The following is a 19,114-nucleotide window of genomic DNA, read 5'->3' as shown; positions in this document are numbered from 1 at the left end:
CAAGAGACATATCGTTGTGTTGATCACCTAATATGAAGACAAATCTTTTAATAAATCTGATTGATGATTTAACCCACAGTTAATAAGATTTGTTTGTAATGATTATTTCTTATATTAATGTTTGTATTATTTTATCATATTATGACTATTTGATTATTTATATTATAATAATAATAATAGTTCATTATAGTAGCATAGTATTATTATATTGATTATAATAATAGATTATTATTAGTTTGTTTATTAATATTTCTTTTATTATTATTCTTTATAGAATTTATTATTCATTTTTATCACTGTAATTAAAATTATAATAATAACATATTATATAATATTCTTACATTTTCTATCTTTGCACCTTATATTCTTGTTCTTATTATTAAATTTTCTCTAGAAGAAAGGGGACATTACATGGTACACTCAAAACACTCATTGCATCTAAGTGATGCTCACAGAGGTGAAGCACTAGGACTTCCCGGGAGGTCATCCATCCCAATACTACTCGAGCTTGAGGTTGCAAGCAGAGTGGGCTTGACAATGGAGAGAACTTTGTAGTTAAGCATACTCAAGCTGGAGTAGTACTGGGATGGTTGATCTCTCGGGAAGTCCTGATGCTTCACCTCTGTGAGCATCACCTAGATACAATGAGTGATATGTGTTCCATTCATTCTCATGAGAGATGGGTTCTTGTGAACCACTACTCGTGAAACATGGGTCAATGAGTTTGACTCAAAAAACTACACTGTTGAATCTTGATAGCAATATCACAAATTGACTTGCGTAAAATATCTCCTAGTTATCAATTGATGAGCTTAAGGAGATTAATGATGAACGGTTCATAAGGCACAACACTTGCTGAAGGTTTCGCTATTGAGCTTGCAAGTAGAGTGGGCTAAACCATGGAGAGAACTCTATTGTTAAGCGCACTCAAGCTGTACTACTACTAGGATGGGTAACCTCATGGGAAGTCCCAGTGCTTCACCTCTGTGAGCATCACCTAGATGCAATGGTGCTAAGTGTTCCATTCATTTTAATGAGAGATGGGTTATTGTGAACCTAAATAATATAGTTGAATCCTGATAGCAATATCACAATTTGTGGCAATTACCAAGATGTAATTGTTGAAGACTTAATAGTGTCAGCTTTTTAAAGCTGCAGAGTAGACAGAACCAGATGCTTGCTTATATGTTTTTGTGCTGTATAAGGGAATCTTAATATCACACTGATCAGAGTTATAATCCCATATAAAGTTAGCTTTGAGTTCAGGGATCACAATAATGACAGAAAGGTGACCAAACATTTCTAGACATATCTGAGTGTAGAGGTAAGAGAAAGGATGTCTTGTAGACTTATATATTCTTCAATTTGAAGTTTTATTTTTTAATCATATTAGCAAAATTGTCAAACAAGCATATTTAGAAATCCAATTTTACTTTTCTGGACACATTCTCAGGATATGACGGTTCCACATTCTTTTCCAAATCATATAGTCCATTTTGTTTCAATTTATATTTTTTTAAAGGATATACCATTTAGATTTGAGTGGGACCTTATGCATACTTATGGTAAAGAAAAATTGCTAAGGACATGCATTGTGGCATATTTATTCAAGATGTTCCATTGTAGCTTTGGGAAACATATTCTGCTTTACCTTTTTAAGTTCAGGTTCTGGGTCTGCAGTGGTCAAATTTATGTCTTTAGTATTGCCATTTCATCATCTTGTTGAAGTTTGTATTTATGCATGTTACTCCAAATGTGTTTCTGATTTTTATTTCCTTATTTCTCTATGTACATTGTTGAGTGCAGAAAATTGACAGGATGTATGCTGCTTTCACTGGTCAACCTTTGGAAATAGTAAAATATCATACCGACCGTGACCGATTCTTCTCGGCAGCTGAGGTGAGATTTGCATTCAACTAAAGATTATCGTGTTTAATATACTTGAGCTTTTATAGGAAAGCATTGATTCAGATGGAAATTATTGTAAAGATAAACGGGACTCTTATTTCTGTTTGCTCCATTTTTAAGGGCTGCTATTAACTCAATATGCTTTTTACTCCTTAAAAATACTTAGAAGCTTTGATTTCATCAGTATACATGTTGAAGCTTAGAACAGGTCTATCACTAGAGACATTTAAAGATTTTGTTTGTTGAGATGCTCCAAAAATAGCATTTTCTTCTGTTAGACTTCATTTTTTATTGAAGCCAACCATGCGCTCACAGCCAGACTGAAAAGCTTTGGCACTGAACAACTCTAAAAGTTCAATTCATTTATAATTTTATACACAAAGACTTCATCTGACATGTCCGGGAAAGAAATTTCCCTTTAGAAAACTTGAGATACTTATCAAAATTCGAGAGCAATGAGCCTTTGCAAACAGCAATGAGCCTTTGAAAACAAGGCAAGCCAATATGAAAATAATTGGGAGCATTAAATGACATGATGAGAGGATAACCTTTTTACTATACAGGTGTATAGGCCACCAAGAAAAGAATTGATGATAGAAATTAGAATTTAAAACATTTTCACTTTGAAATGATCAATCATGCTATACATTAGGTTGCAATTATTGATGAGCAACTATTTGATCAGGTGAGTAAGATTTACTGGTGCCAAAACTAACTCTTTGCATTATGCATTGCAACAGTGATGTGAAAGCAATAGAGGCAAATGAAAAATCCATAGAATCATTGGGTAAAGTTTCAAAACTGTTTGTTGAGTATGAAGAATATCGTTGAAGAATTAGTGTGCTTAAGATCAAGCCCATTAATGACTCATGTTATGAAACTTCCAAGGGACAGGAACAACAGGGAAGGGTAGGGAAAGCTAAGAGGATGGCGGAAGAACAATAACAGAGATGGGAATGTCAGGGAAAGCCACAGGATGATGAAAGAGAAATGATATTGATGGGAATGGTAGGGTTAATGCATTGACGACTTCCTAAAGATCATAGGGGGAAAAATGGTACAGACATGTAAAACCATATGATAAAAAAATAGAAAACCTAAAAGTTAATTGCAGTCATGCACAAGATGCTCCTGAGAAGTGTAAGTGGCTGCCACTCTCAATGATCATGTTTTTGGTTAAAATTTTGGTTTGTCCAACTGACCTAGCTTGGTCTTTTTCGTTGTCTTTTGCATGAGAAATCTGCCCAAAATGTGGAGACGAGAGTTACCCAAGTGTTACAGTGGTGTTTTATCTCTTGATTTATTTGGGTGAGCTAAAACACTGAAAGTAAGTGAAATATTCCAACTGCCAATGGCGTTTGTGATAAGCTAAGTCACAAGGTTTATGTTTGCATTAGAGCTGCCCATCGAAAATATTAAACATGAGTTTGTCAATTGATAAAACTTATGATAGATTTTGAAGAATATATATCTGCATTTTTTATCATATTTATTTTCATCCTAAGAAATGGATCTGCAACATTGTCAAAATAATCATATATTACTAAATGGATTTGAAAACCATATAAGAAGATGTCCAAAATTCTAAACTATAAGCTGATGAAAGTTGAGACCAGAAGCACCACGAAATTCATTTACAAGTAAGTTTGGATCTTTGGCATTGGCTATATCCTTTGGAGTGTGTTGGATTTGTGAAGAAGAAACAATATTTTGTGACTTTGTTAATGCACAGATGTTGCTGTTGACACAAAAATCTGCACACACTTGTTTGAGGTATGACCCTCAAGTGACCTTGTGTAACATGGAAACAACCTCCAAGTGTGGGACTTACACTCTGAGGCTGAATCTCCGGAGAAGGCCGGCTTCCTCATTATCAAGGTGCACCTAAACTAGAGTTGGGAAGGAAAAGGGAGAAGGGAAACATAAAGAAATTGCAGAAAGGGAAAGATGGGTGATGCACTGAAATAGAATAGTGGTTACAATCTTTGCCTATGACTGCAGAAAACATAAATGAAAACCCAAAATACACTAATCTTAACTCTATTCTACTTCCCAAGGGACCACATGCAAGTTTGGAGCTGATTGAAGTGCTGAAAGGGAAGATATTTCACTATGCAGCAACTGCTAGAAGACTTAACACAACATATGAATCAAGAAAAACAAAAAAGAAACACTCACTACAAGGCAATAAACATGCACAAGTTAATGAATGGCAAGATAGGTAAGAAACAAAGATTTCATTAATGGAAGGCAAAAATTGTAGAGCGTAATGCTTCTGCAAAATACAAACAGAGAAGAACTTGGAAGACATATTTACAACTTGTCTTTATCGAGTTTATGCATAACTCTAATGTTTACATCGAGTTCAAACCCCAACCAGGGTGGAGTCAAGTTGCATAGGAAGCAATAACTGAAGAATCAAAAAGAAATCTGATCATGAAGTGCAATTGCTGTTGGAAGTGACAGGAAGAGCCAAGAACGATGCATCCAGCCCTAAGAGGTCAAATCTCCAAGGATTTGATCATGAAGTGCATTAAAGAGGCCTGGAGTGCATTGGCATTGTGGAAACAAGGCCTAAGAAGTCGTTGGGCATTAAAGAATAGGCCCTGATGGTGTGTCATGGCTGCGTGAAGCTGATTCATGTCATTGGCAAAAAATAGTGGGAAGAGATAACATGACGTGTTATCTGCCTGCAACATGTAGGGTTGATCGTGGGGGGAATCTAATTTCCCCGAAAATAAATGATGGGCGTCAATGAATGTCTTCTCGAAATAGACGACCTAGATGCATCATGAATCCTCCCTAATGAAGGATAAAAACACAATTGTCGATGCAAATCCTCTCTTCGAGATAGACGACCGAGATGCAGCGAGGAAAACCCCAAGATGCGCCAGATCCAACGACTATCGTGCAATTCCGGGCTTTGGAGCATTGTGGAGACTCCACGAAGGGAAGAAATGCCAGAATGGCGATGCATAATGCAATTTTGGGCTTCAAGTGTTGAAGGAACAAGGCAGCATGAGGAAATGTCAAAATGGTGAGATGCAACATCTCATGCTATTATGGGCTTTGGAGTCTCGTAGAGACTCTACAGTATGGAGACACGCCAGAATGGCAACACGCGGCAACTTCGGATGTTTTAGCATTTGATGGAATGGACGACGATCTTTTAATCTTTCGTTGAGTCTCTATCGTCGATATGTGCATTTGCATGTTGAGTTAACTTAGCACCGGAGATGGGGCCCTCCACCACATGGCGGGATTCCGGACTTCGAGGTCTTGTAGAGACATTGTAGTATGAGGAAACACCAAAATGGTGATGCATGGCAGCTTGATGTTGGACAACAAACGAGTCAACCATCCGTGCAGATAGATGGGACCCACAAAACAGGTATGGACACATCGCGCAATACCGGGTTCTGGAGCATCGAAGAAGCATTGCAGCGTGAAGAAATGTTGGGATGGCGACACGTGGCAGCATCTCACGCTTTCGAGAGGAGGGGCAAATATATTGCTAAAACACGAGAGCTGTCAAATCTCGCAAGCCGGTCAGTCCAACCAAGAACAAATTGAGCTAACACGAAATGTTCCCTGCCAACCTTAGCACGATGATATCCCTCTGTAAGGAATCCAACCCGCTGAAAATCTCTCAGATTGGTTATCAATTCTGGGCTGAATGGCGGCAAAAATAGCCAACAGTAACTATAAACAAGATTAAATTTTGAGATGACAAATGGTTCATTTTTGTACACTAAATTTGGTCAAGGTAGCTCTCATTTACTCTGACATGCTGATAAAATTGCTCCTTGTTCAATATATTAAAAGAAAAGCATTGTAGTTCAAATACATCTAGCAGTTCCTACAAAGAATCATTTTAGAAATTCTTGTCATTATAGTTCAATGACCCCTGGATTACAACTACTCGTGTTGTGACTATTTGCTTTGGTTGAAATATGAATAGGGCCATCTTTGTTATCATCATGCAAATTGATCGAGACTGTGTTATCAAATGAAGAGCTATCAGAGGAGTCAACTAAAGTGTTGACCTCCTTACAATATGAACATGTTGATCAGAGTCGATGATCTTTATGCGGCTGGGGTTGAGCACTCATCAACTTACTTATGATAGTATTCTTTTACCATGCGGATGTTGAAAACAATTGATTAATTGTGTATTGTCTTTGATGTTACACAAAATGTCATATCATTGCCAATCAGTGTATGTCGAGCTCACTCGGGCATTGAAGACAGTTTCCTATGTCTATCAAGCATTCTAGAGTTTGCCAAGTTCAGAAGACAGTGTCTACAGAGTTCACTCGGGCGTCAAAGAGAAATTCACAGAAGTTGAGTGTTCACCGAACTCACTCGGTTAATGAAGAAAATGTTGGATGAAATCAGTGTTAATCGAGCTCACTCGGTTACCAAAGGAACTTTGTGAGTATGCAGTGTTAATCAAGTTCACTTTTTTTGAGTTAGTGTCTACTGAGTAAGGTTGGCTAACGAAGGATTTTCTTGTTTTGGCATATCGAGTTTAATTAATTTGTTTTTTGGTTCTTGCCGACTTGAGTAGATGAATATTAAGTATTCTAAGTTGTATTCAAGCCAACTTGACATCGTGTAAGATATAAATATAAGGTCAAATTGAGGATTGAATGTGTGGAACATAATAGAAGATTTGAAGATGCTTAGAGGAAGTGAATTAGAAGGATAAGTAGAATATCCTTGTTGGGCTGCAAAGATACATTTGCTCAGGAAGGATCAAGTATACAAGCCAGAATTGAGATCTGTAATCAACAATTCAGTTGCATTAGAAATCAGGTCATCTCATTGTTACTTTCTAAACATTGTAGCAAAGGTCTAAATCTCTTAACGAAGTTGGCTTAACAACTATTTATAAATCCTATAACAAGGTGGTATTTCTAGATTGAGTTATCTAAGGACCTCTAACAAGGCCACTCCTAACAGGGTGATCAAATCCTTTAACATGGTCACACCTAACAGTGTGTTTTGTAACCTGTAACAGGGTTGGCTCCTAACAGGGCTCACTTTAGAAGAGTGAAAATTAGTAACTAGTTGCAATTGGTGGTTTTTCCCAAATTGGGTTTTCACGTTAAATCTTGGTGTCAATTGTGTTTATGCTATTTCTATGATGTGTATGCAACTAAGTTAGAGTTAAGATTAATCACATTAAGATTAGTATATTTAGTTATAGACAATTTAAAGTTGATTCTCAATATTTGCTGAGTTACAAGATTTGCTAGTGTAAACCAAGTGCATGTGTGTTTGTCGAGCTACAACAGAATATAGTTTAATCAGAGTTCTGATTTGTATTGACATCTAAGGGATCTGGGAAATATTTTTGCAGTAACTGATTCACCCCTCCCCTCTCAGTTACTCTTATATTTCCAACAATGGGTCACTCAATTTCAAATATATTCGAGAGTCCATGATGATTTTTAATAACTCATTATTTTGATGATCAACACATCCTCTTATTGGACCATTACCAACTTGTGAAATCTGAACAATGAACTTTTCTAGTTTAAGATAAACTATTAGCTAAGTCTCTGAAGTAGCTAAGGTTAATCATAATACAACTGATGAGGATGGTTGTTGATGTTGGAGTTTCCACTAGGGTTTTTCCTTCTGTTGGAGCTTCGCATCCTATTGAGATATTGCAGGGTTGGGCTAGGGTTTCTGTCGATAGATGGGGTTTTTGTGTCTGTTGGATCTTTGGCTAGGAGTTTTTAGTTTGCTAGAGCTTCATCGTCTACAAGGGCTCAGCTAGCTTCGACTGGGGTTTTGTCGTCAACTGGTACTCCAATTAAGGTTTTGTCATTTGTGGATGAAGGGTGGTTGTTTGATGGAACTGTGGTTGGGATTTATCGTTTGCTAGAGTTTCGTCGTTTATTTGTCAGGTTTCGGCTAGGGCTGTTTGCTAGTGCATTTTAGTTTGTTGGGTCCTTGTCGGTTGATGGGGCATCTCTGTCTAATGGGTCTTTGGTGGTTGTTTGATGGAACTGTGGTTGGGATTTATCGTTTGCTAGAGTTTCGTTGTCTATTGGTCAAGTTTCGGCTAGGGTTGTCTGCTAGTGCATTTTAGTTTGTTGGGTCCTTGTCGGTTGATGGGGCATCTCTGTCTAATGGGTCTTTGTCATCTGCTGGAATGGTTGCGGTTGGGTCTTCGGGTCCTCTTTCTTGTGGTGGCCCAAGTTTGAAAGTGAAAGGGCCTTTCCCTGATTCAAACCCTATCTGAATCTCTTTGGAGGAGGATGTGGTGAAAGACATTGGGGCTGCCTCTATTTTTTATGATCATATTGTCATATGTCATTTCAAGGGTTTCTGGCTAAGTCTTCCTGATTTGCATAGTGGAACTCCTCTATGTGGGAACCTATTTTATCAAGTATTGTTCATAGTTTACCTATGGCCGAGGGATTTTTCATTGCTAAGTTTGAAATTGTTGAGGATAGAAAGATGATTTTGTGTGATCACTCTTTTGCTTGGACAAATCATTATCCATTACTGGTGAAACCGTGGCACCCCGATTTTTCCTCTGCTTTTGAATCCTTTTCCAAGTTTTTGATATGGGTGAGGCTTCCCTATTTTGATCTTCGTCTTCGGGTTGATTTCTTGTTGGAAGCAGTGGGAAATGCTCTTGGTGAGTTCTTGATGGTGGATGATGAGTCATTGGACTATTTGCATTCTACTTGTGCACGGATCGTCATGGAGATGGACATCTCTAAGGGTTCCCTGAAATGATCAAGCTAGAGCATTCTAAAGGATTTTGGGTTCAAACTTTGGGCTATGAAGGGATCCTCTTCAAATGTAAGAAGTGTTTTAAAACGGGTCATTTGGCAGTTCAATGTGGGTTAGATTGCCTCTTGTGAACATTGCATTGTTGCTAAGAAGAGCTTTTCCCAGATTGTTGCACAGGAATCTCCTTCTGCGGGTATTATGCCTACTAGTTCTATGGACATCTCTCCTGATGGTTCTTTTCCTGTTGAGGCTACTGGTATTGCTTCTGGTAGCTCTGATGTTGGTAAGTTAGCAGGTGTTGGCTAGTACTGGTGCTCGTTCTGTTTCTGTTGGGTCTATCGGGAAATCTTTTGGTTGTTTTGTTGCTACTATGGTAAATTTGGGTCTGATGTTTCTCCTTTGCTGGAGGAGGCAGGATTGTTTTGTGCCAAGATATTTGCTAATGCTAACACTGTTAATGTTGTTATGTCTTCTATCATCGGTTCTGATGACATTCCTCTAGTTGAGGGTCTCAGTGTTGGTTTTGTCCAGAACCCTCTTGTTGGTTATGTTGCAGCTGATTCATCTCATGCTTTTATCTTGGGGTTTCAAGATTAGTTTTCTTGAGATGGTAGCAGGCTTCTATGGTGGAAGAGGGTTGGATCCTAGTTGTTGGAAAACAACATAAAAAGTTTTGTCCTGATTTTGACATGACTCAGTGCTCCCAGGAGAATGGAGGTAAAGGAAATTCCTAGTTTTTTTTCCTTGTTTTGTGTAAGATCTGGGTTCCTGGTTTCAATCCCATTGGACAGATTGGGCTTCCTGTTTTTTTACTTCTACTGTGCCAGTTTCTTTTGGTCCTGAATAGTGTTGTACTTTGCACTATTCTCTTGGTTTGTCTTGGGTTGCTAATTGTCTTATGGCAACTTTTTTTGTGGAGCTTTCGTTGAATATCTTTATGCTCTGAGTTGTCAAAAGTTTCGGGTCCCTTCTGAACTTGTTTTTATGTTAATTGAAAACTGAGATCAATCATCAAAGTTAATTAGACTTTACAAAATAAATATATTATAATATAATATAATATAAATAAAACATCTTATTTCATATTTAAAATATAAATTATAAATTTATGTTGTTATTGATTTTTGATATATACATATCAAATTATAAATTTATACTATATAGTATATGGTGACTTGTTAAATATGAAGAATTACTGATTATATATTAAGTTTTTAACTATGAACTGTTTGTTGTAAAAACTAATGTCTAGATATATATTTTATTGATGTTCAATATTACATATATTTTGAAAAATATTTTTTTGTCATTATTAGATATTAACTATCACATTAAAATTTAATTGCAAAGGTGTGAACCAGATGGGGAGGTAATCAGGCTAGGGTGCTAGTGTAGTCACGTGAACAACATAGATGGGAGAAATAAGGAGGCGTTGTTACATGCTTGGAGATGTAAGGAGAGTATTACCGGAGGGATAAGGTTGTTTAGGTCGCAGGGAGACACAAGAGGTCCTGGCCTATTGGAGAGATAAGGTGGTGAAAGTTGGATAAGGGAATTATAAGGATATATCAATATGGAGGGATAAGGATGAACAATTAAAAAAGTGACGTCTTAACAACCACTATAATTGATAAGTAGGAGATAATTTCCATGGCAAGTAAAATTGTGATTTGCTATCAGGATTTAACTGTGTGATTTTGAGTCAAACTCTTTGACCCATGTTTTATGAGTAGTGATTCAACATGAATCCATCTCTCATGAGAATAAATGGAACACTTAGCACTCATTGGATCTAGGTGATGCTCGCAGGGGTGAAGCACTAAGACTTCCCAGGAGGTCACCCATCCCAGTACTACTGCAGCCTGAGCGCGCTTAACTATGGAGTTTCCTCAATGGTTAAACCCAAAACTTGCAACTCATGAGTTTGACTCAAAATCACACAGTTAAATCCTGATAGGAAATCACAAGCCACTATAATGTCAGAGGGGATGGGTCCCTCATTGTGATTCTACTGGTTCAAAGCTACAGCAAAAAACAATTACTGATCAAATAAATATATATAATTACAAAGACTTGGAAAAAATAATTTATAATAAAGGTTATGGTATAGATTTTGTTTTATGTTTATTATTAACTATTACTATTACATTAAAATTAAAGGTTATAGTATAGATTTTGTTATACGTTTATTATTAACTATTACATTAAAATTAAAGGTTATAGTATAGATTTTATTATATGTTTATTAATAACTGTTAACTATTATATTAAAATTTAATTGAAAAGATTTAGAATGAATCAAAACCTTCCAAGATGAGTTTTCTCAGATTAGAAGAAATCCTCATAAGACGCACGTTTGTTCAGATGGAACCCTCAGATGAAGAGAAGTGGCATATTCTTAGACCTGTGACACCTTAAAAAACTAAATGAAAAGCGACGTCCCTTTATGAAGAAAAATGGAAAACCTAACCTCTATTTTTAGTTTTGCCTTTTGCATTGACTTGGGTCGTTGATATTTACTGGCTCTATGCAGGCCACCCTTAAACATCACACACTAAGTAAGAATTTAAGCTTTAAAAAATAGGTCAACTTTTAGCATTTAACACTTTTAGCATAGGAATCAAGCCTTAGTGTGTGATGTTTAAGCCGTCTGCTCTAGGCACAAGTTTTTTGCAAGTTTTTGAACAAAACACGACATGATATTTTTATTAAATTGTCGATGCTATTTGATGCGATAATATCATTCACCGTATGACTCCTCGTATATTGGCATTTGGAAGATATACTGTTGAGATTTTCAACTATGGTGAATGATTGTCACTTGCTTCATATCTTATAGCCTCCATTAAAGACCTCTTTTATATGTGGATTTTCCTAACTATTATTAAAATCTTTTAAATATGTTGTGTGCCAATATGGTAACCCCCATAATTTTATTTCTCTATGGCAATGAAAATATATAGATTTGTATGCATTGTAGCTTATCGTACTTGTTAATATAAATCTGTTTGAAGATCTTCATATATCTATTTTACAATTTTACAGGCAATGGATTTTGGATTGATTGATGGGTTAGTGGAGACAGAGTACTAATTTCTTCGTGGCCTTCGTAATTTTGGGAAATGGAAATTTCATCATAAAATAAGATTTTGGCTACACAAGCTATTGCGGTTGCTTATCCTAGTAGCTTGCAATGGTCTTTTATTTTTGTAACTCAAGTGTAATCTTTATTTTTTTACAGTTTTCTCAGTAATATTTGCAGTTCTCGTAATTTAGTTAATTTTGGGTCACTAGGCAACAAATCTTTAAATCATTTTACCAACTTTTACCTGCATGCAGTTGGTTGCTTTGTATTATTTAATCTGACATTCAGAAATGTAGATGCATAAGACTCCAAGCTACTTTTAATGATGAGATGTTTGTCATTTGGGGTTTATATTGGAAAACAATGTGGATTCAGATGTATCGAGTTAGTATATTTTTGTAACGTTATCCGTGCATATAAAGCCGATACTGCATTGACAACACTTTTTTTTTATTCCTACTGTATGGTATCATTGTGCTCTCATCCCTCCCTCCAAGTTGTTGTTTCCAACGCAGTGGAACATTTTTTGATTGTGGGTTGTACTGTAAGGCTTCAGTAAGTCATTTGTTGTCATATTATCCTTGGATACATTGGCAGAGATTTTGCATTGATCTCTTCTCCTTCAGTTTTTACATATACATTCACTTTGAAATTATTCTTGCTCATTTTGGTGCTATTATTCATTTTACTTTGTCTCAACTATTTTGTAATTCAGAGTATTTGGTGCTTTCTATTTTTATTTATAATAACCATGGTTCCATTTGGTAAACTCAATATATTTTTAGTTGTTTCCTATTATTTTTATAATAAATATAAGTTTTTTCTAATAATTGAAAAGTATTTTGAAAATTATGTACTTAGTTGTCGAAAAAAACAACAGAGATAGACTTGATGCAATGCAGGTTTCATTCAGTTAGGTACATAAAATTAGGTAGTCTGGTCATGTCATCTGATTGTGGTTTTTTGTATGGTTTAATTCACAGATGGTTGATTCCTTGTCTAGATGAACTCTACACACTGTCTGATTTGTTACATGCTATGTTCATTAGCCATTAAAGATTTAGTAGTGTTACAAGTATTTCAGAAAAATCAGTTCAATTGAATATGTTTTGTATGTTGTGGGATTTTGAATGGTAATAAATATGTTTGAATATTTAAATAAGTTTCTTTAATTACCAAGATGTATGAATTGTTTTATAAACATTGAACAAGATTGCTTCCAACAACTATGAGGGAAGGGTAAAGCGTGAAAAGTAACACTATTGGAGCCATTGATTATTAATCTCCTACCGTAAACGATTATTGAACAATTGAAAGCAAATTCACAGCTAATATCAAAAAATAATACAACTGCAACTTCACCAATAAAAATACAGAAAGAAATTCACAATACAAAGAACACAATATTTTTGGACAAATCGTCCTTGGAAAAATTGCCAAGGGAAAACCAGTTTTGCAAATGGAAAATATATTAGCTTCAACAAATCAAGAGATAAAAAATGTTTTGCATCTCACTGACAAAATTCAGAAAATCTCTTAATTTCTCTTACTGATATTCCTCATTGCTATCTCCAACACTATCACTGCACCCTTGCTAACACTGCACGACTGTTTGCTATCACTGCAAACTCATTTGCTAATACTGCAAATGCTTCTACAACTTCTTGTGTTCCTTTGTTCACCAAAGGCCTCCTTTGACCTGCCTTTATACTACATAACCAAGAGGTTTCTAGTTGCTTCTTGATTAAGACGACCTAACCAAGAAGTTTCTAGTTACTTCTTGATTAAAATAACCTAACCAATAGGTTACTAGTTGCTTCGAGGAGTCAATTAATTAACCAATTTTTGCTAATTAATCATATAAGGACGAACAACTGTCCAAGCTACCTAAATTAACACTCTCACTTAGCAAGGAAGTTGTTCTGCATGACAACTTATTTATGAAGAAGATGAATTTTACCTACCCCAATGCCTTAGGATGTCTACTACTTGCTCCTTAGTAAGTATGTACTCTAGTTGAACAAACCCTTGTTTTACACAATCTTTGATTAAGTGATATCTGATGTCTATATGTTTAGACATATCATGAAATATTGGATTCTTAGACAACTTGATGCAACTTCGATTATTACAGTGTATCACAGTAGTCTCAACCTTCTAACCAAACAAGGCTACTAACAACTTTTGAAGCCATATAATTTCACATGTCGCCATGCTAACTAGTATGTATTATGCTTCTGCTGAACTTAGAGGCACAAATTTCTGCTTCCTACCGAACCAAGATACAACTCCTAATCCCAAATTGAAACAACACTCTGAAGTGCTCCTTCTCTCTGTTGTACTTCCTGCCCAATCTGCATTAGTATAGCCTATCAATTTTACACCTTCACCTCGGACGCATTTGATCCCATACTCAATTGTACCACACAAGTAACACAATACATGCTTGGTCGTTGTCCAATGCATTCTCTTCAATTTGCAGATGAGGGTCTCTTTGTTGTGTGCTACAAAGCCTTTTGGTTTCTCTATGTATACCTCCTCCTTCAACTCACCATTAAGGAATGTTGTTTTGACATTCATTTGATTCCCTCCTTTTAAGAGAACCCTTTGGCCACGAATCTTACCTTGTATTTCTTGATGCTACCATTTGCCCGTGTTTTATCTTATAGATCCAATGTGATCTAACTATTGCCTTATCTGTTGGTCTAAGAACTACCTCCCACACATCATTCTGCATTATTAAAGAATATTCCTCAACCATAACATCTCCCCATACCTGATGCTCTGCAGCCTTTTGATAACTGGAAGGTTCACTAGCTACCAATTAACTGATGTTGAACTTGGTTGGTTGTCTCCGCTGTTTAGTACTCTTCCTAAGAGCTCCCACAAACTCTTGAGTATCCTTTAGTGTCTCTTGAACCTTGCGGTTGTTGTTGCCAACTGTAGAGGATGAAATATCAACCTCTAAGTCTTATAGATGCATTTCTTGTTGCTGCATGCTCTGTGAAACTTCACCACCTAAGCCTACACTTGTACTGGTAATTGTACTTGTGCTTTACTACCCTTGATTAGGTCTCACTAGTGCATTTCACCCTAAATCGCGACCAAAAATTGCGACCAAGTTTTTTAAATGGGTTGATTAGTCGCGTTATAAAGAAAATTTTTGTTTTTTTTAATAACATGCTTGTGTAGGTCGCAATTGCGACAAATTAATTTTGTCGGAATTGCAACACACACGACAGCATAAAACAAAAAATAAAGGGCAAAAATGTAATTCACATTTCATTTGGCAAAGCTGCGAGTCCGGTCTCCATCAACATTGGTGCGAGGGAAGCAAAAAAGTTCGGTCTCCATCGAAAAGGGCACAAGGGCACGTCTGCTACAAATCATTGACGGGTGCGTTTGATTGTAGAACATTGTAATAAAACTTTGTTGTGACTTATTGCTATGATTGTAGACTTCCATTTGTGCTTTCTTGAATGTCATCACCCTTTTGTTTTAGCTGTTGTTCTTGCCACCTCCTTCATGCTCCGATCACATGGTATTTTAAAGTTTTTTTTGGGGTTTTTTTTTCCACTTTTTATGATAGGCAGTGTATCATCTCATTAGATTCTTCACTCATACTATGCAACTTTCCACGAACTGCCTATTTGGATTATGTTCATGATCTCAACTATTAGGGGAAACTCTGCACACTATCTTCTCTTGATTGTGTAGGGTTCTAGAATTTTGAACGCTTTTGATCTCCTTAGGGCTTGAAGAGCCTTATCTTTATTAGGTCTTCTTCCTTTGAAATGGATGTCGTACGAATTGACATTGAGTTTCTTATCAAACGCAATTGGCTACTTTGCATAATTCACAATAATAGAAACAACAACACCAACTACTTGTTACTCTACAAGGAAAAAGTGAGTATCTTCTACACCCCTTTCACAACTTTCATGCAATCTTTTGTATCTGTTACAAAGTGCACTCCACATTTAATGATTCGTCTTGATAGAAGTCATCTCCTTGAAAAATAACAAGCTTTTTCATTCTTGAATAGGGCTTGACTACTATTCTATTTATCCCAGGAATGCCATGTAAAACTCTCTACCATATACTGACATATTCAAGTTGTATTGTGTTTTTTAATGGATTTCTACCAAGCCACTACTTTAAGAATATGCTCTCTTTCGTCAAGATTACTTTCTAGGACAGTTACTAAACTTTTTATGTCAATACTTCAGTTAGAAATATGCTTTTTTGTTTAGCAACACAAAATCTGCCTTGTCTTCATAATTTTGTAAAGTTCTATGATGCTCATCTTGCAAAATCAACCTTGACATTTTTAAAAATTCATTGAAACATAGTGCATATTCCTTGTTTCTTTTATCATATTTCATTATTTCACAAAGTTTTGCTCATGATCAAATCATACAATTACATAGCCTGACAGTTCCTTAAATCAAATTAGCATACATATAGAAAAAATGCACGGAGATGGCAGGTTGTGAAAGCAATCATATAGGGCTGCAACGTGGGCGGCTTGTATTAATCCTTGAAACCTGCCATGTGTATGAGGAATTGGCTCTACTGACAGTTGGCTAAACACACGGAGCACATTCTTTAATTCAAACACTACTTGACGAATCTCATCAGCAGTACGTTTTTTCTTTTGAAGTGTTGAAGTTGAAAACTTCTGCATGGCAACACCAACATCAAAGCGTAACATGTAATTTGAGGGTGCCAAATGTACTGCTCTTAATAATGTTCTTTTACAATCTTGCCATTGTTCTACTTCATAATGTGATCGAGCTAAATATAATAAAATTTGGGTGTCAGCGCCAAAATAGAATTTCCTCAAACAATTTTGATACATTTTCACTGCAAGCCCAAACTGTCCCTGTGCAAAGTAAACATGTGCTAGATTTACCCACACATCAGGCATCTGAACAAAGATGTTTCCTGCTGCAGCTTCTTGAACCTGTGTGAAAATTTTCTTTGCAATATCAAAATGACCCCTTTCGGCTAGCACAATACATGCCCCATTTGCAGCATAGACATTTCCAGGTCTTTGAGCCAACACTTTACAATACAGTTCCCTAGCCTTATCAAGATGTATTCCCTCCGCATTTGGATCCTCCTTCTCATTGCGTGAAGCTGCAAAATAATTCCAGTTTCCAAGAGAAATGTCAGCATAAGCATCCTTACCATCTAATACATTTTGTGCAGTTTTAATTATTTCTTTTGCTTTAAGCCAGTCATTTGTTTTTAGTTCCAGGTTGCCAAGCATGTTAATCGCATTTACTGAGGTTTTATCCACCTTAAGTGCCTCCCCAATCAATTCTAGGCTTAGTTGGATCTCATTTCGAGCCTAGGCCATGGCTGTTGGCTCATTTCGAGCCTGGGCCATGGCTGCAAGTTGTAGATATGCATCCACATAATCAGGAAACTTGAACAATATTAGCTTGTACAAAAGATTTGCTTTTTCAGTGTCATGTAGCTGTTCAAACAGCCTGGCAAGATTAAATAGTATGGTGTATGAAATATTTTACATATTCAACAATGGATGATCTATATTCCAAGAGATCTTTTGTAGTCAAAATAGAAGTTTGAAAATTGTTGAAAATCTAGTATAAGTTTATGTTGAAAATGGTTCTAATCTTTTAAATTGAATTCACCAAATAAAGTTATTTGAGAAGATGTTTTATAGTCAATATAAAAGTTTGAAACATAGAAAATGTTATTTGTTTTTTATTTGTTTCACAGAAAGATTTTGAAGTCAACAAAAGGAAAATCAAGTGATGAAATTTTGTTCCTCTTATGTTCAATGATATAGTTCTATTATCTTTTATCTTTTTATTTTTTTATTGAATATATATCTTTAAAAAAATTTAAATAAATCTTAGGTTCAAATTTATTCAATATTTGATTTATTTTTCAAAAATAAGAAATTGTAACCCACTTGAAGATTTTTGTGACATATGACTTCTAAATGATCCATGAGAATTTAACTTATATCTTGAAAATATTCCGGATTGATTTGATTTACATTATTACATATATACATATATGTTTCTAGAGATATTTAGTTTATTTAAATATGTTGTTGCTTCTGATCTATCTACTGTATAGGTAAAATACTAAAGGTTCACCACACAAAGAGTCTTTTTGATGAAATGATGTATTCACCAAATAAGAAGTATTACCAATGTAGGATGGAATGAATTATTTATTATATCATCCCCAAAATACCTCAATAGGAGACAAGAGGTTGAATCATGAGCTTTCCATTGAGTTCGAAGATATTTTTAGAAAAAAAATATCTATTTTTGGAGAATGGTTAACACTATAAAAGACAAGTTATCTAAATAGATTATTGAATTTTTTGTTAGAAAATATCAACTAGGATAAGATTATACATCAAGGATAACAACATGATTTGGTATCCTATTTCCAAGATAAAATAGGCTACAAAGAAAGAAAAGTGGTTCACTCATAATATTCTAAAATGCTAATTTGGGTATAAATTGTGTCTTGTTGTCTTTATGGGCTTCATTTGGCTGGTCATTAGCTGAAAAACTAGGAATATATAAAGATCAATTAAATAGGGATAATCATTTATAGTTTTTGTATGAACACATTTAGACTATTTTAAATTAAATATATTGATTTTCCTTTGCATTGAGTTGCTATAATAATTTTGTTTACTTCAAATCCATATAGTAGATTAAATAAAATGTCTCATTATTTCGATATTCACCACTACTTATAGGTGAACAAAGAACATTCAAGCATTCAAGGACTATTGTGATATTTTTTATGCAAGCTCACAATGTCCAATAGACTTTCAAACAACCAGAATGCTTCATCCCATGTATGAAAGTTTTCATTTATAAAATAGTTATTCTGTGGTATATGAAATATTTTATATATTCAACAATGAATGATCTATCGTTCTCTTGTAACATTTAGCAAATAGTTTGAATACTTGACTTTCTATAATATTTTGTTACTTGTATGGACATTTTTGGGGAGCCAAATGACAAAGATGAGCTTGAAATATTTGAATACATTCCTTTTCATACGAGTGATTATGAACATATGTCAAGATAGATTGAAATATACATATATATTTTTATCGCACACTTCTGTAGTGCACACATTTAGATATGTGTAGTTACTTTTAAACATGTTAATCTAATGTAACTTATAAAATGTCTAATATTAGTCTAGGTTGAAAAAGGTTATAATTTTTTAATGGAATTTGTCAAATAAAGTTATTTCAGCAAATGTTTTTTAGTCAACATAGAAGTTTGAAACATAGAAAATGTTAGTTATTATTTTATTTGCTTCATAGAAAGATCATGAAGTCAACAAAAG

General features: G+C 35.2%; 1 protein-coding gene and 1 pseudogene across 1 annotated transcript in view; one reads left to right on the top strand and one right to left on the bottom strand.

The window, feature by feature from the left end:
- The window catches only part of CLPP6 (CLP protease proteolytic subunit 6), a 68,019-nt gene extending 55,828 nt beyond the window's left edge, over positions 1-12,191 (top strand). Inside the window, exons 6-7 of the mRNA XM_089787965.1 lie at positions 1,807-1,899; positions 11,710-12,191. Of these exons, the coding sequence (XP_089644091.1) occupies positions 1,807-1,899; positions 11,710-11,757 (141 nt within the window). The 3' untranslated portion in view covers positions 11,758-12,191. The remainder of the gene's footprint in view (positions 1-1,806; positions 1,900-11,709) is intronic.
- Positions 12,192-14,573: 2,382 nt separating this feature from the next.
- Positions 14,574-19,114, bottom strand: part of LOC149579952 (protein CTR9 homolog) — a 37,630-nt pseudogene continuing 33,089 nt past the window's right edge.

This window comes from Cupressus sempervirens, chromosome 1 (genome assembly GCF_028749045.1).
Source record: "Cupressus sempervirens isolate cs-2001-9-10 chromosome 1, ASM2874904v1, whole genome shotgun sequence".
Lineage (NCBI taxonomy): Eukaryota > Viridiplantae > Streptophyta > Pinopsida > Cupressales > Cupressaceae > Cupressus > Cupressus sempervirens.
Note: the sequence above shows the minus strand (reverse complement) of the source record. Positions and strands in the feature narration are given on the sequence as shown.